Raw genomic sequence first — 27,622 nt, 5'->3', positions numbered from 1 at the left:
CCTAAACCCCACCCCTTTCCAGTCCCTGCCACTAGGTCATCTGTGGGAATAGAAAATGTTGATTTTCAAAAAAAATTTGAAGAGTTTTGTTTTTGGGTTTTTTTTTGTAATTACCTAGAAGTTTCAATGTGTTTTCGTGGTATTTCATTAGCCCCTTATATTTTGAAGGTTTTAACTTGCAGTGGAATTGATCCTCTGGATCTCAGCAAACAGGCAGCTTCTGAGCTGAGCTTGCACTCAAGGGATTGGTACTGCTCAAAAAATAGCATGAATTTGTGCAATTTTCAGCTGGGAATGGCTCCTTTTGGTTCCTTTAAGAACCTTTTGTAGGAAAGTGCTTTCAGCATGGTTTTTAGGCAGTATAAAATTTCAAATATTCACTTTTTTTAAATTTTTTTTTTTTAAATGCTTGATTTCCATTGTCCCAAGTCCTTTAGTATTTAGAAGAAAAATTTGGTTTAAATTCTGTGAGAGCCCAGTGAGTGTCACCTGCACGGCTAAATCAGTCGTTCTGCTGATGGAGCTGCTCTGCTGACTGGAGCCTTCTCCCAGGCTGGTGGAGCTCCTGAGAAACAGCAAAGCTGGGCACAAGTCATTAAGCAGGAAAGATGCAGCCAACAAACTGGTAGGAGGCTGAGAAAACTCATTCATTATTTAATATCCTCAGCAAACAGACTGTAATTTACTTCCAGCAGCCTGCTCAAACAAAGCCATAAATTATCATCTGGTGGAAGTTGAGCTGGAAAGGTGCTGAGTGCTTTGGCCCCGTCTCTGCTGAGCTCCTGGGATGGGAGGACAGGCAGGAGGAAAGGCAGGGGGCCACCTGTGTGGCATGGCTGCTGCTGGCCAGGTTCAGTGCTTCAACCCTGGGCTCTGTCTGCTGAGCCTGGGGTTTGTTTTGGGGAGGGAAAGGTTCACTCGTGCTGAAGTTGAGGTCTCACCTGTGCTGAGATTCAGGAACATGATTTAGCAAAACCCAGCCCCGGTTAAGTCTTAGGATTTATACTCGTGGTTAAATACCTGCATGAGCTGAGCCAACGTGGAGTCTTACACTGAAACCTAAGTTGGTTACCTTCCTGTATATTGGATTTTAGGGGGGTTTTGTGTAGGAGTGCCCAGGGAGAAAGCCAGAGCCTTTGTTCCCTTTGCCCTGTTCCCCGTTCCCTGAGGTGGCAGGCGCTGCACTTGTCCCCTCTGCATGTCACCAGTGTAAAGCTTGTCCCTTCTCCTTCTTTCCTTCTGTGCAGGAAGACTCAGCACAGCTCTCTGGACCAGAGCTCCCCACCCCAAAGCGGCGTCTCCGGCACCTACAACCACCCGGTCCTGGGGATGTACGATTCCAAAGATGACTTCCCACTCAGAAAAACAGGTGGGGCTGCCCTTCCCTCGCCGCGCTGCCAGCCATCCCCGCCATCACACTCTGCCCTGATTGTCCTGAAAAAGAAGGGATGTTGCCAAAAAGCTGGATTCCAGGCCTGATTTGTTTCCCAAGCTCCCTCTCCACATGCTTCCCCTTCACCTGTCACGGTGCTCCCAGTGTTCCAGGGAGCCTGGGGCTGCTCTGGGGTGTGCAAGGAGCGCGGGAGACGGCAGAGCCGCATGTCAAAGTTTGGGACATGTTTTCCAAAAACCCAGACCCAAAGCTCACAGAGATCCAGCTCAGGTATGCTTTGCTGAGTAAGAAGAGCACTGAGAAAAAGTTCATTTCTTGGGGGGATTTGCATTTTATGTATGAGCTTGTACTTAGTTAAGTAAGAGGTAAAGAAGGGGATTTGTGCCGGAGCAAGCGCCGGGGCTTCCTGCGAGGGGTTGGTTCACACCTAGACAGTTCTCTCTCAGTCTGGCTTCTCCCTGCATGGTGGCTGAGCAGGTCAGTTATTCCTCAAGCCTGTATTATGTAAACCAGGTTGTTTGGCTTGGCTGTGCTCCTCAGCTCCTCAGTATTGCATCCCTGAGCCAGCACAGCCTGGGCTTCCAATCCGGCCAGCTCGGGGCTGCTGCCTTCAGGGAACAGCTCAGCTCCGAGAGCTCAGCCTCGCTCGGGGAGCAATTCTGCCACTGGCCGTGCTGGGAATCGCTTCAGGACAGCAAAAAAAGCTGCTCTGGAAAGATCACACAATCATTAAGTTTGGGAAAGCCCTCTAAGATCATCCAACCTTCAACCAGCACTGCCAAGGCCGCCTCCAACCCATGGCCCCAAGTGCCACATCCACAGGTTTTTTAAACACTTCCAGCAGTGGTGACTCCACCACTGCCCTGGACAGCCTGTTCTGATGCCTGACCAGCCTTTCAGTGATGAAATTTTCCCTTTTGGGAATTTCTCACTAGGAGCCATAGCACCTGCCCTGCTGGATGGATTCCCATCTGCACACATCTGCACAGTTGTCTCTGTTCCCCCTTGGCTTGGTTGTTTGACAAGTAACAAACACTTCAGCTGCACAGGAACCCAGTCAAAAATTTTCCCTGGGAAAGGTGCCCCTGTGGCTTTGGGGATGGGACTTTTGACTGGGTCCTTCCTGGAGGACTCCAAAAGCCGAGCTTAGAAAGCTGCATTTGCTGAAAAACAGGGCATCCTCTCCTCTCTGCTCCTGGCTAATGGAAGAGCTTCCAGGCTGTCCTGGGGAATCACAGTGTTTCCATGCAGGGGTGCCTCCCTTGGCACCAAGCCTCTTACTTAGGGCCTGTGGGCAGCCTGATTCCAAGAGATTTTTAGCTCTTTCCTATGCCTTGTGATGCCAGGTGATCCGTTCCTACCCTGTTAGCATTCCCTCAGGAAAAATGGGCTTTGACATGCTCCCAAACCTGCCTGCCTCATCACCTCAGGGCACCTTGTCAGATTGGCTTTGAGCAGCAGTCACCCTTCCAGCTCCCAGTGTCCTGGAAGGGAATTTCTGCAGGAGAAGGAAGACATCTGCACGTCTCACCCTGTGCTGCTTCCCAAACTGGGATCTCACCAAAGCTCCTGCTGAATGAACTCCTGCTGTCAGACAGGGGGAATTAAGGATGATAAATGGAGCTAATCACATTATTAAAGAGTGGAAGCCACCAAGCTCATTGTTGTTTTCCAGCAGGAGGATGTTCAGCTGATTTTGGTTTTCCAGAACGCTGGTGGTTGTTCTTTTTGGGCACCAGCATTAATCTCCTGGGCATTGGTCTGGGATACAAATGAGTTCACTTTTGTAAGGTCCAGGGGAGAATTTCTTTCTTTTTTTTTCTTTTTTTTTTTTTTTTCAGTGTTTTCTTTTATTTTCCTTTCAACACAACAGCACGTCAGGCTCTGGCACAGCAATATCCTGCAGAATTCCCAGTGCCAAGAATGTTAAGTTGCTTGGAGAAGAAAGGCTCCTGAACAGTCTGGTGTAAACAAAAGGCAGGGAAGGCTGGAGCCCATCCTAAATAAAGTTCTTTATTACGGGTGAGCTTTTCAGATTTTTGGCACCAGGCAACGCTCTGGCTTTGTGTTGGTAATTTAAAACCGCCATATCGTGTAGTCCAATTTTATTAAATTTGATTAAATATTTGCAGCTCAAATAACAGAGCCCATCACAATACAGCTCTGATTACCAGGGCTGGAATCCAACCAGCACCGTTGCTGGGGAGAGGGTGGCTTAGGGGGTGGTGGGAAGGCAGATGGAATTATCATTTCTCCCAGTCTGCTGAGCTGGGAGCATGTCCTGCAGGTTGAAAAACTTTTAGGAAGAATGAATATTCCCCATCCCTGGAAGTGTTTCAGGTCAGGTTGGACAGGGTTTGGAGCTCCCTGGGATAGAGGAAGCTCCAAACTTGGAGGGGGTTGGAACAAGGTGAGCTTTAAGGTCTCTCCCAGCCCAAACCATTCCATGATTCCATCAAATTTGCCATTCCCTGCATTTTAGCAGCACTCAGTGTCTTTACTCTTATTTCAAGCACCCTGATAGTCACAGGTTATGGGAGAGGGAGGATGTGCATGAATGATCTCTTCAGAGTGCTTGAAAGCCTTCAGCAGGGGGAACAGTCAGCTCCTGCAGCATGTTCCTGATGCCTTCTGTGCCCTGAAATCCAGCTCTCTCTGATTTGTTTTCCTAAATTATGCTCCAGTTTCTTGGTTGTTTGGTTTCAGTGTGAAATTGTTTTCCTGGTGCAGTTACTAATTGCTTGAATCCTGTTCTTAGCCTGGCTGGGGGATTAATTTCACTCTGCTCCCTCTCTCCAAACACTTTGGGGCTTTTTTTTTTTCCCACTGGACTAAGATCGGTTTGGTTGGTGCTGCTCCTGCCTTTGCTATTAAATACCTGGATTAGCACAAGGATTTTTATTTCTCCTTTTTGGGGAGTTTACTTTGTTCTGTGTAGGATTTAGTGTCAGAGTTTTATTGACAGCTTTTGAGAGGGGAAATTCCCTAAGTGACCTTTTCTGCTCCTAGATCAAGGTAGGTGTCTCCCAAATTTACTGACATTCGTTATGTGCCACACTAGGATACTCTAAGGAAAATCTCTGGAAAATCCTTACAGAGTGATTTTAGACTTTGGGTTGGGACAGCCTGTTTTGATAACCCCAAGAGCTGTTTGTCAACACCTTTCTTGGAGCTGCTGAAGTGGGTTTCAGCAGAGCTTTTCAGTTTTGCATTTCCAAGGAATCCTGTCCTCGTTTTCCCTCCAGGAACAAGGTTGTTGATGGCATTCCCTGTTTTCTGAAATTCGAGCAGTGGATGGATTAGAACATGCTGTTACTTGGAAAGCTGACACCACCACCATCATGAAGATTTAAAGGGAATTATTTAACTTCTTAACATGCTTTTCCTCTTGGACTCGATGATCTTAGAGGGCTTTTCCAACCTAAATGATTCTGTGACTCCATGATTCTTTTTCCATGCAAAAGAGAGGAGCCTGAGAGAGGAAAGCATCCAGCATCCAGCATCCCCTGATGTTGTTGGTATTGCAGAAAACTGGAGTTCTTTGGGTATTATTTGCAGCTAAGCAGGTGAAATTGGTGTGAACTTGTTGCATTTAGAAAGAAATAAAAGGGAAAATGAAAGAATTTGTCAACAATTACAATGCTGCATTTGTCGAGGAAAGTGCAATGTCCCTGTGAGCTGGTTCTGATTATTGGAGTGTTTGGAGTGGCTTGTTTTAGGACAAAAGGTTGTTTGGAGGAAAATAGACTAGTCAGAAACACTGGTGTAATGTGGGAGTATAATCCAGAGGAAATCTCAGAGCTCTGTGTGGCATGGAGTGTCACTCCAGTTCAAGAGCATCTCTGCCTTCCCACCCACGTTGTCCTGCCAGCCAGCATGGTTGGAAGACTGGCTTCCCACAGACCCATGCACTGAGAGGAGGCCCTGACCGCCAGAGAAATCCCTTCTGGAAATACCCTGTCCTGCTCCAAGTGGAGGACATCAGTCTGTCTGATCCAAAAATAGCACTTAGCTTGGATATTGGGGAAGGTTGCTTCACTGAAACAGTGGTCAGGCACTGGAACAGGCTGCCCAGGGCAGTGGTGGAATCACCATCCCTGGAAGTGTTCAAAAAATGGAATGTGGCACTGGGGGGACATGGTTTGTGGTGGTGATGGATTTATGGTTGGACTTGGTCATCTCAGAGGTCTTGTCCAGCCTTAATGATTGTGGAATCATGAGGACACTTCTTGTGAGTGGTGCACCAAAGGAGAAGCCTCTTCCAGGAAGAGACAAACAAAATCTTGTGGTTTAGTGTCACCTTAGGGGGATCCCAGTCACTCAGGGAACCCACCATCCTCCTTGGTCCTCCCAGCTCCATCTCTGCTTGCCAGGGGCCTGCACTGTTCACAGAATCCCAGGGCTGGGTCAGAGGGAATCTCAAAGCCCATCCCATTCCACTCCCTGCTACGGGCAGGGACACCTTCCACTGTCCCAGGCTGCTCCAAGCCCCAATGTCCAACCTGGCCTTGGGCACTTCCAGGGATCCAGGGGCAGCCCCAGCTTCCCTGGGCACCCTGTGCCAGGGCCTGCTCACCCTCACAAGGAACAAATTCCTTCCCAATATCCCATCTAACCCATTCTCTCCTTCAGCTTAAGCTCCCTCTCCTCATGGAGTTTTCTCATGGATGTTAGAAAGGAGATGAGATCATTTTGTTGGCTTTTGCCTGACTAGTAAAGCTTAGTCTGAAACTTAAAATAATAACAATAAATGAATAACATCCCTTTCCAGTCCCCACCTGCCAAAATGAAGATGTTCAAGGACTGGGAGCAGGGGTTTCATGCTGCATTGTTTGCTTTTATTCCACAAACGTGGATGGGCAGTGGGAACAGGGCAAACTCTGCCCAGGACTTGGTGGGATTTTGATTTCCACAGACTTAATGTCCAATTAGTTCAGCAATTTAGGGGCTGCAATTCCAGGAAAAAAAAAACCAATGGGAATGACATAAATGTTGGAAGAATTGGATTACATGGGTCCTGCTGCACTCAATGACATATAAGAGGGGTAACTTGTGTTAGAGACTGAAAACAAAGGAAGCTTTTGGCTTATGTTCTGGTTATTAATTTACTCGGAAGAAAACAAAATATTCTTTGTATAAATCCTTATGATAGGCCAAATTAAGTATGTCAGTGCTTAAGAAATCCCACTGGCTTTGTGGGAGCTGACTCAGATTTGGGCATGGGCTTCATCTGTTTGCTGGAGGGGAATTTTGATAATTTCACAGCATTTGTTTTAAATATTTCACCTTGAGATGTAGAGGAGCAGTAATTTTTTAACTTAGGCTTGGTAGCTTAATCTCCAGTTTTTAAGTTTACTTCAGTTAGCAAAGCTTTGTTTGGGCATACTGCCTGCAGGGTGAATTTGGGAAGATTTCTTGTGGAATTGGTGTTCCTGAGACAGCATTGAACCTGCATTGACTGTCAGGTATTGATGCTTCTGTGTTGTTTAAATTTCCTGTTTTATACTTGTGAAAGACAGCTCTCTTCAGCTTAAAAACATCTTTATTATATCATAGTTTAAAAAACATCTGAACAAGCCTAAATTATTTTAGTATATAATAGGTTTTATGTAAATTCTGTGAGTTTGAGGCTGTGCTGTGCTGCCTGTGCTGAATTTTAATTCATCTACTTTGGGCTCTGGAGCACCCAGTTAAATCCGTGTAGGGATTACGCTCTCTGAGGTCCTGATGCCATGTTAGATTTGGGATTATATCTGAGGAATAAACAACAAAATCAGAGCAGGGTTTTAAATAGACCTTTGGTGTTTTGAAACTCGATTCCCCAGCAGAAGGGGAAAACACAGAGTGATTTTGCCTTAAAATAGTTTAATCTGTCAAATTCCAATACGTTGCTTTGGCAATCACTTACACTGGAGGTATTTTCTCTTTTAAGGCTGGCATTTTCTGTTTGTTCACCTCTTTGTTATATGGAAAGAGGTCTTTATTGTGGCTTTAAATATGGGGTGTGTTGGGTAATCTGTGACCCCAAATCTTTTGTTTTCCTGCCCATTTTTAAGGTGTTTCAAACCCATTCCATCTCTGTATCTGAAAGCCACCTAATTAATTTTGTGTTCCCAACAGAAACCGTTCCTCATCTGGACACCAGGAATAAAATTTGGGCTGAAATACAGTTTTTATTGCTGTGTTCTCCTTTGTCAGAGGACAGATCCTTCCAACAGATGTGGCATAGGCTTAGATTTCCTTGATTTAAAATGGATGTATCAGCATCCAGATGTGACACTTTCCCCTTCCACAGAATCCCAGAGTGGTTTTGTTGGAAGGGACCTTAAAGATCAACTCCTTCCAGCCATGGGTGTGGCATCCAGGCAGCTGTTAATGCTCAGAAATTGGGACAAATTAAAGCTGGGAATGTAAGGATGTGGGATGAGGTATGTACCAAACACTGCTTTTAAAGTCATGTCAACCTCTGTTTTGAAGAGAACTCGGAGAAGTTGCTGCTTGGAGTCTGAGCTTGTGTTTGAAATGGTCCAGTCTTTAATATTGCCCTGGGAGCAGATCTGCATTCAGTCCCCTGCCATTCTATATGCAAATTCTCTCTCTCCAAGATAATTCCCCCCTTGCTAATGCACTTCATTCAGCATTTGAAGCATCATCTTGAGGAAGCATTTTTTTTTGTGCTCCCTTTATCTCTTAGTGGCATTTTTCTGTCCAAAACATTTACTAAAAAGCTCTTTCTTTTTTTTTTCCTTCCTTCCAAAAAATCCATCAAAGCGCTGTGTTGATGGCTTAACTTCAAGCATTTGATCTTGAATTCATCAGCCTTCTGATTTTTCAAGCCCTGCAATTAACATTGACAGGCTTGATCTTTGACGTGACCTGGTGGTCAAGGGAAATACAGCTGCAGCCAGACTGGGTTAATTCAAATCGGTTTGTAAACCCTGTTTTAATTCTTCTAAAGAAATGTAGATGGCTGGCCCTGAAGTGTGTTGGTTGGTAATGGAGTGAGCACAGGATTTGCTGGTTCAAAGGGATTGATCAGTGGAGTTGTTGAGGAATGGAAAGGATGGAGCCAGTTCACTCAGCTGTGTCAGGAGCCCTCAAACCCCACAGCAGGTATTTCACTCAGGGCTCAGATCAAAAAGCTCCTAGAGGAAATCATCTTGCAGGAGGAGTCTTGAATTAAAGCTTCATGACCCTGCTGAAGACTCGATAACATGTGCGCTGTCACCGGCTGTCCTGGGTGCTGTGCCCAGGGGCACTGGGGCTTCCCAGGAGCTCTGCCTTGGCTTTTTGGGATCTCAGGTTTTGGAGGGATTCTCTCAAAAGCGTGGTGTACACAAGGCTGTGCTCACAGGAAATGCTTCCACCTGCCCTGGGCAGTCTGGAACTTCCCAGGTGTGCTGTTAGATAGGGTTGAACTGTGGGGCTGTGATGATGGAACCCCAAGTTGCTTCCCAAGCAAACCAACCTCCTCCTCACTGGCATTTGCTTTCCTTGGCCACACTTTCATGCCCTTTCCCTTGAGTTGACACTGGCTCCAGCTGACACAGGGAGCCAGCATGGAGACAGTCACCTGGTTTGCTTGTGGGGTTTGATTTTGGTGTTTTCTTTTTCCTGCCCTGGTGTCCCTCCCTCAGCCAGCTCACCCTGGGGTCAGATGGCTACGAGGATGTGGAGCTGCCTGTTCCAGCAGCACACCAGAGATAACCAACAGCAGCGAATCAGCTGGCTCAGCCATTCCTCTGCTGCTTCCCTGGGTTTGCTGCTGGGTTGGGAACACGTTGGGCAGAGGTGGGAAACTGCTAATCCTATCAGATTAGTAAACTAGACTAATCCTAAATCTGTGTCTTTGTTCAGAGAAGACTTTGCAAGATGATTATTACATTTTTAATTCCAGTGACTGTCATTGTTGAATCCAGAGATTACATGGGCTGGGACCTGTTTGTTATATTAAAAATCTCTGTTCCAAATATTTGTTAGCAAATGACTTAATGTAATTTTGCCTCCTGCAAGTGGTTGAATGCAGCCAACTCAACTCAGCTCAACTCAACTCCACACAACTCAACACAGCTCAACAGAACTCAAGACAACTCAACACAACTCAGCTCAACTCAACTCCACACAACTCAACACAGCTCAACAGAACTCAAGACAACTCAACATAACACAACTCAGCTCAACTCAACTCCACACAACTCAACTCAATGCAACTCAACACAACACAACTCAACACAACTCAACTGCAGGCTGAGTAAAACACTCCTAACACTGTTTCCTTTTCCTGGCCAGCCTCTGAACCCAACCTGAAGCTGCGCTCCAGACTAAAGCAGAAGGTGGCAGAGAGGAGGAGCAGCCCCCTCCTGCGCAGGAAGGACGGGCCTGTGGTGACGGCGCTCAAGAAGCGCCCGCTGGACGTCACAGGTACTGCGGGTAAGCGATAATTCCTCCGTTCTTCACCCCCTTCTCCTTTCCAAAAATACAATCCTGTCTCCTCCGTGTGCTTCAGCAGTGCTGGAACCAAGCTGAGGGCACTGGAATTGTCCAGCCTGGGGGAGGCTGAGGTCAGGCTTCATCCCCATCCACAGCTCCCATCTCTGCTCCTTGTGATTAGGGACACACCTGGAGCTGTGTCAGTTAGGATGGAGAACAGGAAAAGGTTCTTGACCCAGGGGTTTTATACATACAGCTGTATTAAACTTCTTTTTTGACTACTCAACTGACAGTTTCTTGTTGAAAAGTCCTGTCCTTCCAGGACCAAAGTTTGCAAGTGGGATCAGAGTAAAGAACATGATGAGATTTCCATAAAGTTAATTCCTAGCACCATCTAGGGATGTCTCTGTGTAAGTACCACCCAGCGACAGCTTTGCCAGGATTGTCTCGCTCTGAGGCACACAATCATCACTCCAGCAAGTTCAAAGTGAGCTCCCTTTGGACAGCGGGGTGGCTTTTGGAGACCCTGGGGTGCCTCATCACTTCCCTGTGTCAGAGCCTCTCTGTTTGCAGAGGGGAAGGAAGATTTCAAGAGCTAAAAGTTGTGGAATCATGAAATATCGTTGGAAGTTGGAAAGCTTAATTGGAAGGATAATCCAGTCTGATCCTAGGCCCCCAAAAATCCCAGCCTGTGCCTGAGGTGTTTTCCAAACACCGCGTGAGTTCTGTCAGCCTTTCAGACCTGAAAATCTAATTTCCTTCACTCACGCAGTGCTGTATGGCACATGGCTCCTGGGATAAATCAGCCTCTGCTGGCTGACCATTTTTCCCTGCAATGACTTCAGAAATGGCAATGGAAGCTCCCATTTCTCACTGGCATGGACATGGTTCAAGAAGCCAGCCTGGAGCCTGTTAGAAAAGTACCTGAGTTGTTGTGGTAAGAGGGAGAATGTTGGAGAACAGAAATTATATTTAATCCCTAAAGAATGCAGGGGGTTCTAATGGGACACCTTCCACTTGACCAGGATGCTCCAACCTGGCTTTGAGCACTTTCAGGGATCCAGGGTCAACCACAGCTTCTCTGGGCACCCTGTGCCAGGGCCTCCCCACCCTCACAGGGAAGAATTCCTTCCTACAATTCCCCTTAAGCCTGCCCTGTGGCAGTAGGAAACCATTCCTGTCCCTCCAGGCCCTTGTAAAAATTAGCTTTTATTCCTCCTGGAGCGATGAGCAGCCTGTGCCACTGCAGCTGCTGGGAGATTTTCCTGCTGCAAAGGCTTGGGCACGAGGAAAGCTCAAAAGAAAAGGTCTGAATATTATTAACCTTCCCATATAAAAGGAGGAACACTGGCAGCTGTGCCATACAACACAACACAGCAGCACAACACTCTCACAAGAGAGACCTTCTGAGAGAGGTCTGATGCAAGGAGGTGTCCTTAGGGTTAGAGGGAAAGAGGGTGAGAGAGGCACTTCCAGAAAAATGAAGCAGAACAACTCTGATGTCCTCCAGCCTGACCTCTTCAAACCTTCCATGCCTTTCATTATCTTTCAAACATATTTCAAGTTATTAATACACTCTAAGAGAAATCCTTATGGGGAGAAGACTTAAATATGCTGAGTAGGTACTTGGATAAACCGTTTGAAAGTGTTTGTTGGTATTTCAAGAGCCCTGGGAAGATGTAGGGGGAAGAAGGGGAGGAGGAGGTGGAGGGCTGCTTTTGTCCAAAACAAAACTTGAAGGGTTGTTATCTGTCTAAATACCATCACAGAGATGGTTTCTGATGTTACAAGTTGGTTTTGGATGTGTTTTCCAGACTCTGCATGCAACAGTGCTCCTGGATCTGGTCCCAGCTCTCCGAACAACAGCTCCAACAACATCAGCACTGAGAACGGAATCGCAGGATCAGTCACGAGTATCCAAGCAGAGGTACAGAGCCCTCCTCTCCTCTGGTTTTTAACACCCACCAGCTCTGGGAGAGTTTTAGGACTAAGCCACACAAAAGGAAAACCCTGACTTGTGACTTGGAGCAGACTGGGAATTGCCTCTCAGCCTGAGCTGATGGGATGCCTTATCTGTTTATTAAATCTGGTTTGAACCAGCTCACAGACAGCTTGTGGTAGCTTGCAGTGGTTTTGTAGTGAGGAGAAAGTAAAAATAAAGGGATTGAGCAAGGTCAAATACAAGTATTTTAATGTCTGGGGAATTTATTCCTGTATATAGGGTGGATTTATTGTGTGCAGTAGGCTGGTCTAAATAACCATAACTGGATTACAGGGAATAGATTTAAACTTTTCCTCCACAACTGGGGATCTGAAAGCTTGGTGCCATGTGCTAGTTTATAATTCCATAAACTTTCACCATCACTTGAGGCATCGCTAGATGCCCAGGGCAGGGTGTTGGCCTGGGTGAGGTGGGGTTGGATTAAGCACAGCAGCTTCTGTGTTCAGTAATCCTGGAGCCAAGCTTCTCCAAGGGGTCTGGGCCATGTAAGCCGTGCCTGTAGAAAACCAGTGTGGTTGTCTGATGTTACTGGTGCATTTCTTTTTATCCAGCTTCCCATTAGCTCCCCATGAATAGAGTCTGTCTTAACACCAGGGCTCCAAAAACAGGCTGGGGCTTGTTCTCCACAAATATTCCTTTAGTATTGAAAAGGCCTTCTGATGGTGGAAATGTCAGTCCTTATTGCTTTCTAGTTTTGTACAGATTTGCACTTTATTTTTATTTCTAATGTGGTGTAACAGTATTTAATACGGAGAACATGCCTCGTTCTCCACTCTCTTCCCTGCCAAATGATCCAGCATTCATTCCAGCCACTCTAGTCCACAGTAAACTGTACAGATTTAGGTAATTAGTGTGAAGATTAAGAGGGTGGGAGGTGGAGGCTTCACTTGCCCCAGGAGGACAAGCATTGAGTTCTGGTTTTGCTGATCCCAGGAGCTGTCAGTCTTGTCTGTCCTTAGCAAACTGCAGATGCCCTGCAACTGCAAAGTTGCTGCTGATGGAAGAACTGGTGGATTTGACAGTTCTTTTGTGACATAAGCAGAGCAGGCAGCTTCCCAAAAGTCCTTGTAAGGGATTGGAATCAGGTGGTCTTTAAGGTCCCTTCCAGCCCAAATCGTTCCATGAAGTCAGGGTGAGCTCCTGCAGGTGAATGTGAAGCTGCAGCATCCTCCTCATCCATTTGATTTTTAACTTAATAATTAGAGCTGATCATTTGGGACTGGATCACCAACACGTAATCAAATGGACACTGACCACAAGAAAAGGTCTTTCCATCAACTGCTTGTAGTGCAGCAATTTTGTGACTTAGGCTGAGGTGTGAGCAGCACAAATGATTTGGAAAAAAAACCTGTCCTGCCCAAGCCTTTCCCTTCCCCAAAGAACAATAACTCTTCATTTTATTCCAGCATTCATGTCATGTGACCCCAGCTGATCCATTGGCCTGTATTTGGGAAACATTAAGTGGGGTTTGGTGTCCTTTAAAATCTTCTTCTTCAGCAGGAGTTGTACGACCTGGGAGCTCAAGTCTTGGAGATTCCTTTAATACCAATGGACCAGGATTTCCCACCTTCCCACCACTAAATGTTTGGAAATATTTGAGTGTTTCTGAAAAGATATTGTGTTTCATTCTTAGCTTCATGCTTTATTTTAAATGAGAAGTTTATCTCACTGCTTCTTAGTTTGCTGCATCAGCCCTTGGAGCAGGTGTGTTGAAGGAGGATGGTGCCCAAGTTCATCATTTGAGTGCCTTCAGTGGGGAAAGACTGCAGCCCTGCCTCCTTTAAAACAGACACTTTCTGTTTTGAAATACTGTTTTTAAAGGCTTTTCCCTCTCTGAAAGGCACACAGCATTCGCTGCCATTGCAGTTGGTACAAGGCTGTAAAAGCTCCTTGAGTACAGCTGCAGATTGTGCATTCAGAAGGGGCTGTGTGCAATCCAGGCCCATTTATGCACAGCCCAGAGATGGGAGCTGTGTGTTTAAAGTGATGATAATGCTGCCAAATCCCATATGCTGGGAGCATCCAGCCTCTGTGTTCTCCTCTCCTCTGTTTTCCATATCAAATCCCCAGGAGAGGCTTTGAGGCACAACTCCAGACTATTGATTGTTCAAAGGGAAAATGGATGTAGTTCTGTTTCACTTATGATATCAGTAAAATATTTCATTCCTCTGCTGAAAATAAGTATCTTATTTTCAATGGCACACTGACATTATGTAATTTAAATTAAAGCAAAATTGCCAGGAGTGCTCAAAAATCACTTGGAAGGAGAATTGTGTGGGTACAAATAATCACATGGAGAGTCACTTTAGATTAGAGAGAAAAATGAAGTTTTTTTACAATGAATCTGTTAAAAATGGCACAGGCTGCCCAGAGAAGCTGTGGCTGCCTCATCCCTGGCAGTGCCCACAGTTAGGCTGGATTTTGGGTTTGGAGCACCCTGGGATAGTGGAAGGTGTCCCTGCCCATGTCAGGGGTAGAACAACCTGGCCTTGTGGGTGGAACAATTCCAGGGATAGAACAGCCATGACTTAGATACAGACTGCCCCATAACAGAATATTGAGTTAAACAAAATCCCCTTGTTCACAGCAGCACCTGAGTTTAACAGACTTCTGTAGAAGTCTTCTTGAAGTCTAAATTCTATTTACGTTGGAAAATCACCCACAGGGACCTCAGGGTGATCAGAGCACTGGTTTCCTAACAGGAAAATCAGGCACTTTATTGTAATTTTTGTAATGGGTTCTCTAGTGCGTATTTCAAACCAGTCTTGTTTAGAAATTAAATGTATTTTTGCTAAAGTGTTCTTGCTTCAACTGCCTGCAAGATAACTGGGAAAATCTTGCATTTCACCCTGAAAATCAGGAAATAGCTCCATAAATGCAACCTTGAGGCTTTTGGATGAGAGTTTGAAGTCTGATTTATGCTAACATATGCTAGTAAATAACATAAATTGTCTGTTATTTGCTAAAGAGAAAAACACCAATTGTAAAGCTTTTTTTTTTTCCTAAGATAATCTGTTTTACCTTTAAAAAGGAAAATGATTGAGAAGGACAAGTACCAAGGGAACAGCACGTAGCTGTTCCAGGGGAGGTTTAGGTTGGATATCAGGGAAAGGTTCTTCCCCCAGAGGGTGCTGGCACTGTCCAGGCTCCCCAGGGAATGGGCACGACCTGAGGCTGCCAGAGCTCCAGGAGAGCTTGGACAGCGCTGCCAGGGATGCCCAGGGTGCGGTGGTTCGGGTGTCTGTGCAGGGCTGGAGACTCCATGTCCCCTCCTGCTGCCTTGTCCCAGTGAGTGCCATGTCCTGGGGATGCCATGTCCATCTGGGGATGGGATCTCACCCATTGTCCCTCTCGTTTCCAGACCAGCCTGGCTCACAGGCTCGTGAACCGTGAGGGCTCCGTGACGCAGCTCCCGCTCTACACCTCGCCCTCCCTGCCCAACATCACGCTAGGACTGCCTGCCACCGGCCCCTCCAGTGTAAGTGGGGTTGGGATCAGCCCCTGGGATGTCAGTGGGGTTGGGATCAGCCCCTGGGATGTCAGTGGGGCTGGGATCAGCCCCTGGGATGTCAGCAGGTTTGGGATCAGCCCCTGGGATGTCAGTGGGGCTGGGATCAGCCCCTGGGATGTCAGCAGGTTTGGGATCAGCCCCTGGGATGTCAGCAGGTTTGGGATCAGCCCCTGGGATGTCAGCAGGTTTGGGATCAGCCCCTGGGATGTCAGTGGGGTTGGGATCAGCCCCTGGGATGTCAGCAGGTTTGGGATCAGCCCCTGGGATGTCAGTGGGGCTGGGATCAGCCCCTGGGATGTCAGCAGGGTTGGGATCAGCCCCTGGGATGTCAGTGGGGTTGGGATCAGCCCCTGGGATGTCAGTGGGGTTGGGATCAGCCCCTGGGATGTCAGTGGGGTTGGGATCAGCCCCTGGGATGTCAGTGGGGTTGGAATCAGCCCCTGGGATGTCAGCAGGGTTGGAATCAGCCCCTGGGATGTCAGCAGGGTTGGAATCAGCCCCTGGGATGTCTCTTAACCCCCTGTGCCCTGGTGCCTTTGCAGGCGGGACAAGCACAGCAGGACGCAGAGAGGCTCGCAATCCCAGCCTTACAGCAGCGGATCTCCTTATTCCCTGGCACTCACCTCACTCCCTACCTGAGCACTACAACGTTGGAGAGGGATGGGGGAACTGCACACAACCCTCTCCTGCAGCACATGGTCCTACTGGAACAGCCAACTGCACAAACACCCCTGGTCACAGGTGAGTGCTCCGGGGGCAGTGCTCGGGCACCTGGAAAAGAGAGGAAGCCAGCAGGGATCTGGTGGGTTGTTGTCAAGGCAGCCTCTAGGTCCTGCATCACCTCTACACCCTGCAGGTGGAACATAAAACCTTTGTTTGTTGATTCATTGATTAGCAGTGATTTTTCCAAAATCACATCTCCCACTTCATTTTGGTGAGACGAAAATAAATGCTGTTATTCCATCAGGACAGCAAAAGTTGGTTGGCAAAAGTTGAAAACTCTATTTGTTGTTCTTACCAGTTGAGATCAAAGTGAGGGCAAAAATGTCTCAACGATTCCTGTTTTCCATGGATGGTTTCTATTCCATGAAAGTACGAAAGGCACGCACTTAGAAAATGACAGGTTAAAACACTTCCTTTCCATCATTAATATAAATAGCAAAGCCATGGCAAAATCAGCTGCCTCCCAACAGATTGTATTTGTTTGTGTGCATTCCCTTTCCAGGATGTTAATTGCTGTGAGTCACTCCCGGTGCTGGGTTTTCAGAATGAACTACCTGTGGGAAGGCCTGTGGCTATAAATACGCTGGATTCAAAGCAATAATTCCCACTGGGATGTGTTCCTGGTTTCCTGTGTGTGGTGCTGGGACAAAGGATGTTCTGCCTCAGTTACTGACGTGTTGGTTTTCCTTCCCTTCCTTCCATTTCTAGTGGAAGTTCTTGGGAGGTGTCAGCCCCTGCAGCATTGCATCTCGTGGCTGGTTGTGCATCCAAACCCCAGGAATATCCGGGGTTGGGATAAGCTTGGGAGCACGTAGATATGGGGAGGCTGATGCAGAGAAGTGTGGTGTTTGCTTCCCTCAGTTTCCTGCACACTGTGTTTGCTTCCAAGCAAATTCCTTCTACTCCACCTGCTCCATGTGGTGCTTTCCAAGCGAGTACAACGTGTTGCAACCCAATGCTCAGGAGAAAGAGTCAGGACAAAGAAACAAGGAGAAACACACGTTCCAGAGGCAGCAGCTGAGGGGCAGCGAGCTCACACATGGTCCCCAAGGCCTTGAGTGCACCGTCTGCCAACTGCAGCTAATATTTGGAAACTCCTTGGTAACAAAGAGAAGTTTATTAGGATTCTGCTGGGGAGCCTTTAGCTCTGGAGATAGTCCCAAGTGCTGCAGGATTATCCAGCTGTGATGGCTCTCTCTGTGCTGGAAGGTAGACATGGCCAGTTTGGGAAGCTAGACTAGAATTCCTTAGCTGTGCCATTCCTCTTGGAATGGTTACTCCAGGTAGTGTCCTTCATGTTGTGATACATGTCCTGATGTTCCTTCTTCCTGATGGAACATACTCAGGGCTTGGAGCACCCTGGGATAGTGGAAGGTGTCCCTGCCCATGGCAGGGAGTGTGATGAGATCAATTTTAAGGTGCCTCCCAAGCTGAGCCATTCCAGGATTCTGTGAACATGGTGTCTCCTGGAAAGCCAGGAGCTCCTTGGCCATTGCCTTGGGAGGAAGGTAGTCTTCCAAAATATCCTGTGCACACTCTGCTGTCTGATTTGAACTTCTGGGAGGAGGAGCTGTGCCCTCAGGGAGAAGGAGCACATCTTTCCCAATGATCAGTGTATTCATATGCAGACCTGTGCGTGTACACACCGACATCTGCAGAGACATGCATTTATAAAATCAAATACCCTTTCACATGATCCCTTTCAGAAAAGGCAGAGAGTGGGAGAAACTGTGTAAGTCTTCTGGGAAAAGTGGCTCTCACATGAGCCAGCTCGTTCCACATAGGGCAGTTCTGTGAGTCAGTGGGAAAGGAGGTCACATCCTGGGACGCAAATGCCAAGGTGTTTCTAATCCTCAGCATCCACTGGCTGCAGACTTCTGGACAGCTTCTTCCCCTCCTGAACCAAAGCCTGAGGGGAGCAGAGGGCTTCTTGCCCAAGAGTGACTGCAGTCCTAGCCCTGCTGGGGAGGCAGCTGGTTCCTGCAGCTTGAATTGAGTCTGGAATCAGTCCCTAAACCACAGCAAGCTGTGAGGTTTAAACTTCTCCAGACCACTGTGGTCTCATGTAGCGCCGGCGGGGTCGGTAAGGTGTTGCTGGTTTCAAGAAATGAGATGTTTCCAGAGGGTCTCTGAGTCACCAGGCAGACACAGAACTCAAACCAAGCAAAGCATTGCTCCGTGCAGTGGCGATTAATTTATCTGCTCTCCCTCAAGGCAGCTCCAGCTGCAGGTGGCGAGGTGGCTGGGTTTGACATGGTATCACTGTCACCATCAGCGTTACTCAACAGCCGTTTTCTCCCTTCCTTTCTTCTTCCTTTTGTTTCTCCTCTGCTGTTTTTTCCTCCATATTATCTTCAGACTGGTATCTTTCAGGACTGCCCCTGCACGCACAGCCCCTGGTGGGTGGAGAGAGGGTCTCCCCTTCGATCCACAAGCTGCGGCAGCACCGCCCGCTCGGGCGCACCCAGTCTGCTCCCCTGCCCCAGAACGCCCAGGCCCTCCAGCAGCTGGTGATCCAGCAGCAGCACCAGCAATTCCTGGAGAAACACAAACAGCAATTCCAGCAGCAGCAGCTGCACATCAACAAGGTAAGCACAAAACTTTCCATGCCTTTTTTCCTCCACAGCAGCTTCAAGCACGTGATTTCGGGGTCTCTAGTACAGATTGTGGGCTCTACCTCCAGCATCCCTGGGCCTCTCATCCTTGGACTATATTTGTGAGGGAAGTTACTCAGATTTACTGAAACGTTTGCTGAAAGTGTGAGAGACTTAGGGGTGCTTACCTGGAGAAAAGAAAGCTCCAGGGAGAGCTCAGAACCCCTTTCCAGTGGCTAAAGGGGCTCCAGGAGAGACAGGATACAGGGAATGGCTTCCCACTGATTAGGTGGGATATTGAGAAGGAATTCCTCCCTAGGAGGGTGGGCAGGCCCTGGCACAGGGTGCCCAGGGAAGCTGTGGCTGTTCCTGAATCCCTGGAAGTGTCCAAGGCCAGGTTGGACACTGGGGCTTGGAGCAGCCTGGGGTAGTGGGAGGTGTCCCTGCCCATGGCAGGGGATGGGACTGCATCATCTCTTAAGATCCCACCCAAACCATTCTGGGATTTGTACTGTTTTGAGGCTTTCTAAGCAGTCCTCCCAAGGAGTTCCAATAGAAGCTTTCCTTAGGACACCAGTAATTCCAGCAGCAGATCAGGGCTCAGGACCAGCCTGTGGCAGGCTGGTTCAGAGCATTGTTCCATTTCTGAAGAAGGTTTCTCTGAATATTTCCCACTGTTTCAGTCCCGCGAGAAAACAACTCCTGTGAGACAACTACTGAGGGTTGGATCAAAGAATGAAGGAAGCCACAACCCCCCCCCACACCACACCACCCCCAAACCCTTGTTTATGGGCCGGGGCTGAGGCAGGATGATTACACAAGTCACTGACGTCAATGCTGTCCTCCTGGAGTGCTGCCACCACGGGTGCCAGCCCTGGCCCCAGCTCAGCCCCGCACACGGGGGCCTGGGGAGCTGCTGCTCCACAGGGATCCCATTTCCTCACCTCCAAACACTCCTCGGGACCAGGGCCCAGGGTGTGGGGCAGCGAGTTGGGGTTCTTTGTTTGGGGAAGTGTCAGCTGGAGGGTTTTTTTGCGTGAAGGTTTTTAAAGCTTTTCCAAAGCCTTGGCTGTGATGTGTCCCCTGAGCTCATTCAGACTTTCTCCTGGACCTCCCAGGAGCTGGAGAGCCACTGGAGCACTCTGAATTCCAGCTTTGTCCATCGCCTGTCCGCAGCAAAATCAGTCAGAGAGGGTTTAATTAAACTGATTTCCCTGTGTTTGATTTATAGGAGTCACGAGTTAAAATCACTTTGGTGCTAGCGCTGCGTGCGTGTGGCAGATTTATCCCGTGGGACAGCATCCAAGTGCTGACATGGGAAAAGACTTTTCCCAGATGTGGGGATATTTTAGGACCCTGGTGTTTGTTAGGAGAGTTAAAGGCAGGACTAAAAATAAAATAAAAGATTATTTAATTATTAACAGGACCAATAGCACTGCCTGTTAATTTTTTTATTTGCGGATTTCCCGTAACTAATACTCCTGAAATATTTTATATATTTTTATACTCATAAATCAGGCTATTCTTAATTCCATGTGATTTTTCCAAACTTTGATATTTTGGCCTTAAACGTTCCCTGTTAGGTGTCTGCAGCAGATGAAATTTTTTAGGGAACTGCAGCCAAAACAAGTCTTGCTGTTTCCAGGAAGGCAACTAAGGAAAAATGTGTAGTTTTGCATAAAAATAATAAGAATAGTCATGGGAGTAGCTGTGACTGCCCCTGGATCCCTGGAAGTGTCCCAGGCCAGGTTGGACTGGGCTTGGAGCAACCTGGGATAGTGGAAGGTGACCCTGCTAATGGCAGGGGCAGAATGGGATGAGCTTTAAGATTCCTTCCAACCCAAACCATTCTGTGATTCATATTGAGCTGATATCCCACCACCAGCCTGTGCTCCTATTTCCCACCTTTTTTGCATGTTTAATGTTCAAAAGGGAAGTGCCAGGGGAGGTTTAGGTTGGAAAAGGTCAGATAAACTTTTTGCACTGAAGAGATGGCCAGGCACCGGCACAGGCTGCTCAGGCAGTGGGGGAATCACCATCCCTGGAAGTGTTCAGACAGCCTGTGGATGTGGCACTTGGGGACAGGGTTTGGGGTGGCTTTGGTAGTGCTGGGGAAACAGTTGGACTCATTGGTCTGAGAGGGCTTTTCCATCCTTAAGGATTCTGTAATATCAGAAGAAGTTTTGTTTCAGGCCCCATCCAGCCTTGCAGGTGGGTTGTTCCCTCTCCTCCAGGCACAGAAGCTCCAGAGTCTTCTGGTCCTTCCAGCAGTAGGACTGAGGCTGCCTCAGAGTGTTGTTTTTTTCCCTGCAGTCCCATCACTTTGGGTGGGAGGAAAACCAGATCAAGAGATTTCTGTAGGCTTTGGCTGCTGCAGAAGGCTCTGCCAGTTCCCTGCATGGCTGGTGTCCAAGTTGGCCTCTCCCCATCATCCCTTATCATCTCTTGTTTCCCCTTAGTCTATGAAAGTTAAAAATCAAAACCCGAAGGGAATGTGGGAAGAGCCACGTCAAGTCAAATGAGTTCAGCCTTTATCATCCTTTTTTTTCCTGTTTTTTCCTCATTTTCATCAAAACTGTGTCTCCAGCTGTCCAGAGTTGTTCTGCTTCTTCCTTCAGTTCATCCTTCACCTCCAGAGGGAGGAAAGGGAGGGTTGTGCTGGTTTCTGCACATCATGGCATGGTCAGGGCTGAGCTGACATCCTCCCTTGCTTCCTGGCTCCTCTCTTCCTCTGGTTTTCCTCTGTGCCACCCCACCAATGGGGATCAGGGTCCCATCCAGCCCAAACCGTTCTCAGATTCCATTTTTTTTCTGCTGGGGACTCCTCATGGATCTCTGATGTGTAAATAGATGTCTCTAACCTGTTGGTAGGACTTTCAAGGTCTTCAGGTCCCAGGAACTTGCCACTGTGGAGAAAGGTGTCCTGGAGAGGATGGTATGGACAGATGGACATGGTGATGCTCAGCGGTTGGATTTGATGGTCTTGGAGGTCTTTTCCAGCACGATTTAATGAGTCTGTGATTCTATTTATCACATCTACAGGACAAATCCAACGCCAGCTGAAATGTCACTAGTGAAAAATGCAGCTTTTTTCCCCTCATGGAACAATCCACAAAAAAATGATGAACTCTTTGGTTTCCCCTGTATTTATGACCCGACTTTGCTATGTGCTGTGTTGTTTTTTTTTAAATTTCTGTTCTTTGTATTTCAAAGCTGTGGAGGAGAACTCCTGCCAGCTGCATGGAGCCTTTTAAAAATGCTTGTGACTAGAGAGCTGTAATTTATTCTGGAGCGAAGTCGTTTTCTGCCCGAGGCTGGAGAGGCAGTGCCTTTACCAGAGGTTTATGGTGGCAGTTTGTGACAGCCAGAGGCCACTGGATATGAAAACAGAGTAGTAACCTTGTGGCAGAGGAAGCCAGAGAGCTAATTAAGGGATGGAGGGGTTATTTATGGTGCTCTGTGCTTACTATTTCAGATATATTTACAGGCATTCTCAGTGCTGCCTTTACAGCCATCCCCTCGCACTTTTGTTCCCTCCAATTTTGAATTGCACGAGCACGTGCTCATAACACTGCACATATGGAAAGGTTTTTAGGGAGTTTGAGTGGGCCTGGGATGCAGATACCCGATGTATTGTGTGGAATGTGTAGGTAACAAAGTGTTTTCTCTGCAAAATCTTCCTTTAAGAAGAGGGTTGCAGTAGCTGGAATTGGTGAGAGACCAGGAGATTCCCTTTGCCGACAGAATGTCTGAAATGTCCTTGTCCTCCACCACTTGGTCTTCTCAACCTTCACTGTGGTTGTCATTTAATTCTTACATTTTGAAGGAATTTTTAAAATTCCTTCAATAGGAATAATTTAAAACTTCCAGGGAATTACACTGCCTCTCATTCTCATTAAGTATGACAATGGCACTGTAAGTTATTTTTTCTAGCAACTACCTTGTGCAGTTCAGATTTTCAAAAGGCATTAAGTTCAAAAGCTTGAGACCTTCGATCCAAGCAGGGGGAAAAAAAAACAAGTAGCAGATGGTTTGTGATGATTTAATTATCTTTAAAACAGAAAATACTCATCAAGGCTAAGAGGGCTTAAAGAAAATTGGTGGAAGAACTTTTAGCTTAATGTGGTTTGGTTATTCAGTGTATGTTATAAGGAATGAAACTGGGGGGGCAGGGGGAACCTCACAAAAATCCTTGAGGGGTTTTGATCCCTGAATCTTTGCAGGGACCTCCTGAGGTCACTGAGGGCAATGTCTCTCTTCTAGCAGGCTGCCCAAGGATGTCCAAGGATGGAGGCTCCAGAACCTCTCTGAACAACCTGTTAAAGTGTTTTACCACCCTCACAGGAAAAAAAAAAAAGTTTTATTGTGTTCAGAAGGAATTTTATGGGCTTTAATTTGTGTCCATGGCCTCCTGTCCCATCACCTATGAGTGCAACCCATGAAAGTCCCATGGACTTTAGGATACCCAGGCCTTTTAAGTGTTGCCTAAACCTGGTAATTCCTGCACCACCAAGGAAAGTTTTCCTTGTTCCAGAATTTTCCTCTGGTGTCAGAGTCCTGGGTTTCCTGAAGGATTGTCTTAAACAGGCATTAATTCTATCTCATGTACCACCAGGTGCATCGTTCAGGGCTGGCACCAGAATCTCCTCAGCCTTCCTCTTTTCTTTCTTCATGTCCCTTGCCAAATTCAACTCCATTCCTGCCCCTCTGCCTTGCTTAGGCTATATGGCAGAGCCTTCCTTCCTGCTTTTGGGGGTGGGGGAAGAAGGCTTAATTCCAGTTTGGAGTCACTGTTCTTCAAAGAGCAAGTTACTGACAAATAGTGCCTCCTCCTGCATGTGTTCAATAAGCATGTTTTGATTTAGCTTTATTAGATTTCAAATCAATATTGCTTTCCATACCGATGACCTAATGCTCATTAAACCTTGCCCTGACAACTTTCAAAGTGCAGCAGTTTTTTTATAAGCCTGTGAAACAGGGGCAGCCTGAGTTCTTTGAAAGGGAGGAAATTGATTGGTTTTCCTACACTGGAGTTAAAAACAGGTCACATTTGGGGTTTTTTTTTATATCCCAAATAAAAATCATAAGCAGTCCGAGACAGAGAACTGTGAATTTTATCTTGCCAAAGAACTTAGAAAAAGTGTGAGTGAATTACAGTGAAAATTAAATTGTTCCTTTTGGTTTAGGAGCTGCTCTCCGAGACATTTACTGTGTCTGGTTAGGGAGGTCAGGTTAGAGCAATGCTGCTCTTGAGGTTTGCTCTCGGCTGCTGCACGTCCTGAGTTTCCTCTTAACCAGCTCCGTAACAGTGTGGATTTTCAAGTAATCATTATTTGAGCCTCACAGATGAAATTCAGGGAGTGATTCGAGGTGATGTTGAGCAAAAAAGCATCAGAAACTCCACTGGAGGGTTTGTGTCCCCCGTATTCTTTCAGAATTTAATTGCCAAACATCTCGAGGGTTGCTCTGCGGGATGGTGAATGGAGTAGCATCTGGAGGCGTGCAGGAACAAGAGGCTCTTGTTCCTTCAGAGGGAAGACGAAGTGGAAAATAAGGGGGTGTCGTTACTTGGGACACGGGATTCCAGAGCCCTTAATGCCAAGGCTGCCCTGGCCTTTCCCTGAGGTTGTTCCGGGCCTGGACTGTGAGGCAGAACAGCTCGGAGCTGCTCTTCCCGCAGGCCTGGAGAGCGGGGCGTGCTTTCCCCGTGGCGGGGTGCCGCTCACCGATGGCTCTGGGCTCCTTGCAGATCATCTCCAAGCCCGCGGAGCCGGCGCGGCAGCACGAGAGCCACCCCGAGGAGACAGAGGAGGAGCTGCGGGAGCACCAGGCCCTGCTGGAGGAGCCCTACGGCGACAGGGCCGCGGGCCAGAAGGAGCCCCCGGCGCTGGCCAGCGTGGTGCAGGTCAAGCAGGAGCCCATCGAGAGCGATGAGGAGGAGGCAGAGCCGCAGCAGGAGCTGGAGTCCGGGCAGAGGCAGGCGGAGCAGGAGCTGCTCTTCCGCCAGGTCTGGCTCTTGGGTGGTTGTGAGATGGGGATTTGGGCTTAGAAGTCACCTTGTGCCACTCCCAAGGGAAGCCCTGAGGGGAGGCAGCTGCCCAGGGTTGGCTGGGTGAAGGGACCCGATGAAAAATCAGGTGATTCCTTCCCTGGAGTCACCAGGGAGAGAGTTTGTTTACCAGCTAACAAACCCCAGGGAGAAGTGTCTGGATCACCTGCACAAAACACAGTCACTGTTCTTACTGAGACACCTCCATGGCCATTTCTTTGGGAAGATAAAGTGTATCCTAACATTTCTGAGTGCTAGCCATCAGCAGGAGATTGTATTTTGCTTTAATGATATAAAACCAGTTTCTCTCCAGAGAAAGACTGCATGTGAGGGAACAGGGGACAAATGGAGGGTGTTCCTGCTTTGGAATTAGAGATCCTGGAGCCTCCAGTCAGGCTCACTTTTGAGGGAAAGCACCTGAGGCTTGTGGATTGCAGATGGTAAAACCAATAACAAGGGAGCACAGTGTAATGGAGCTGATCTGTGTCCTTCAGGAATGTCATTGGGATGTTGCTCAGGAGCTGCATTTGCCCAGGAAAGCTGTGGCCACATCATCCCTGGAAGTGTCCAAGGCCAGATTGGATGGGGCTTGGCACAACCTGGGATAGGGGAAGGTGTCCCTGCCCATGGCAGGGGCTGAGCTTTAAGGCCCAAACCGTCCTGGGATTCTCTAATTCTGTGTTGCTGATGATGGAGCACTATCACTGATACAATTCCTCTGAAAGTTTAGCCTCTCCACCTTAATCGTGAATCCATGGTCACACCTCAAGAGTCTTTAAAATAGTATCTCCTCTACAACTGTTTTGCCTCAAAGCAGGAGGGAATAAATAGAGGGAATGGGATGGGACAGCTATTCCCTTCTGACCAGGAGCCTGTCCAGCTGATGGTATGGCTGCACAGAGAACCAGCCCAGTTAAGAGCTCCCTCTCCAGCCTGGGATCCAGTTGAGTGGGACTCCTTCCATGGCCCAGACTGATTCACTGTTAAATGCCCCAGTGCCATGGGGTGGGTGCACAGGGGGAGGAAGATGAGGGAGTGGTGGGGGAGGATGGAGCTGCCTCTGCCAGTGACCCTGTCAGTGTGCAGCAGGCTCAGGGCTGGGGCTCCACGTGCTGTGCCTGCCTGACATGGCCCTAGAAATGTCACTTGTTTGGTTTTTTTTGCTCTGTGTGAAGGAGTCCAAGCCTGAGAGCCTTCAAAAACCCTTTTGGGAAGGCCCTTTCAGCAATTGCCTACTTCTCTTGCCCACAGCAAGCCCTGCTTCTGGAGCAGCAGCGGATTCACCAGCTGAGGAACTACCAGGCGTCACTGGAGGCCGCTGGCATGCCCGTGTCCTTCGGGGGACACCGGCCCCTGTCCCGGGCACAGTCCTCCCCCGCCTCAGCCACCTTCCCCATGTCCGTGCAGGAGCCACCCACTAAGCCAAGGTTCACAACAGGTGAGCTTTTCTGGGGGCTGGGGGGGCTGTGGTGACTGGGTTGTTTTGTATTGAGCTGTTCTGAAAGGATGTGGAAAAGGGGGATTGGCTTTAGGCTGGGAGTAGGGTTAGATGGGATATTGGGAAGGAAATCCTTCCCTGGGAGGGTGCTAAGGTTGCCCAGAAGAGCTGTGGCTGCCTCTGGATCCCTGGAAGTGCCCAAGGCCAGATTGGACAGAGCTCAGAGCAGCCTGGTATGGTGGAAGGTGTCCTTGCCTTGCCCTCGAGATGAGCCATAAGGTCTTTTCCAAGCCAAACCATTCCATGGTGATGACTCTGTGAATATCTTCCCTATGACTTTCTTCTTTTCTTTCACTGCAAATCCATAAGCATGGGCTCTGCATCTCATCCCCATTTGGGTACTCCATAACATCCTGCCTTCCTCAAGGAGTGGACTGAGTCATCTCTGTTGTCCTGCTTGTCCCTTCCCCAGAGCAAAAATACCCTGCAGACACCAGCAGCAGCACAGCCCTGGAGCTGCGTGTTTCCAGGCAGACAGAGCCAGTCCCAGGCTGTGACAGAGCTGATTTAGAGGCAGGACAGGGAGAGCCAGTGCTCCTGAAGGACAGAGTGCCAAATGCAGTGCTGGCTCTGTTTCCTCCACCTTTTCCAGTCCCTCCATAATCTCATGCCATCAGTTATCCACTCTGGGCTCCCTGGCATCCTCCTCTGCTCCTGTCACACAGGTTAGGAAAAACGAGGTGAGCTGGTGGTTTCAACTTGTCTTGAGGAGAGACCAAAGAGTGTTTACTTACCTGTGGAGGAAAATGATGAGTGCAATCCTGTGTTTGGTGGAAAGCACAAGCGCAAAATAGGGGTTGATTCCCATCCCTGGAAGTGTTCACAGCCAGGATGGAGCACCCTGGGATAGTGGAAGGTGTCCCTGCCCATGGTAGGGGGTGGGAATGGGATGGACTTTAAGGTCTCTCCCAACCCAAACCATCCTGGGATTCTGTGATCTTTCCACCAAGATTAAAAACAAAAAACTTAAATGTTCTTCCTGTATCCTGACAGCAAACTTTTCACCTCCAAAATCCTTCCTGCCTCTTCATTGCCCTTAGCAGCAGCTGAAAGTTGATTTTCCATGCAAAATGTTTAGCCCTGTGCTGGGTGATGAGGACTGATTTTGAAGTCCACCTTCTTCCCCAAATGTCAGGCTCTTACTTTGTCAATGAACAGTTTGCAACGTGATGTGTTCCCTGGGAAAAGGAAAAGGAAAAGGGGAGGGGAAAAAAAAAAGATCCACAATGCCCAAATAAGAACAACTCAGGATGTTATTTCCCTTTCACTTCTGCTTTTATTCCATTTTTAACCTACACTTCTTGCATCACTCAGCTCAGTGCTGCGAGTCGGGTTTATTTTCCGGCCCTGGTGGTGTAGTAATAGGGGCATACTCAGTGTTCCTCAGCTCCTGGCTGCAGGCAGGGTGGAAGTGTGTGCTGT

At 48.0% G+C, this 27,622-nt stretch overlaps 1 protein-coding gene across 14 annotated transcripts in view; it reads left to right on the top strand.

Annotated features, from left to right (window-relative positions):
• Positions 1-27,622, top strand: part of HDAC4 (histone deacetylase 4) — a 178,008-nt gene that overhangs the window by 113,305 nt on the left and 37,081 nt on the right. For 10 of the 14 annotated variants that reach the window (XM_014261233.2, XM_088059253.1, XM_088059252.1 and 7 more), the window contains 8 exons: positions 1,248-1,369; positions 9,683-9,823; positions 11,638-11,750; positions 15,187-15,303; positions 15,879-16,077; positions 18,418-18,647; positions 24,403-24,660; positions 25,954-26,140. In XM_014261233.2, coding sequence (XP_014116708.1) covers positions 1,248-1,369; positions 9,683-9,823; positions 11,638-11,750; positions 15,187-15,303; positions 15,879-16,077; positions 18,418-18,647; positions 24,403-24,660; positions 25,954-26,140 — 1,367 coding nt within the window. The remainder of the gene's footprint in view (positions 1-1,247; positions 1,370-9,682; positions 9,824-11,637; positions 11,751-15,186; positions 15,304-15,878; positions 16,078-18,417; positions 18,648-24,402; positions 24,661-25,953; positions 26,141-27,622) is intronic. The other 4 variants (XM_088059254.1, XM_014261235.2, XM_014261236.2 and 1 more) reach the window with 4 other exon arrangements.

Source organism: Pseudopodoces humilis, chromosome 8, assembly GCF_049639895.1.
Source record: "Pseudopodoces humilis isolate 2021_Gansu_Grassland_sample_001 chromosome 8, ASM4963989v1, whole genome shotgun sequence".
In the NCBI taxonomy this organism is placed as follows: Eukaryota; Metazoa; Chordata; class Aves; order Passeriformes; family Paridae; genus Pseudopodoces; species Pseudopodoces humilis.
The sequence above is the reverse complement of the archived record's forward strand: the minus strand, read 5'-3'. Positions and strand labels throughout refer to the sequence as shown.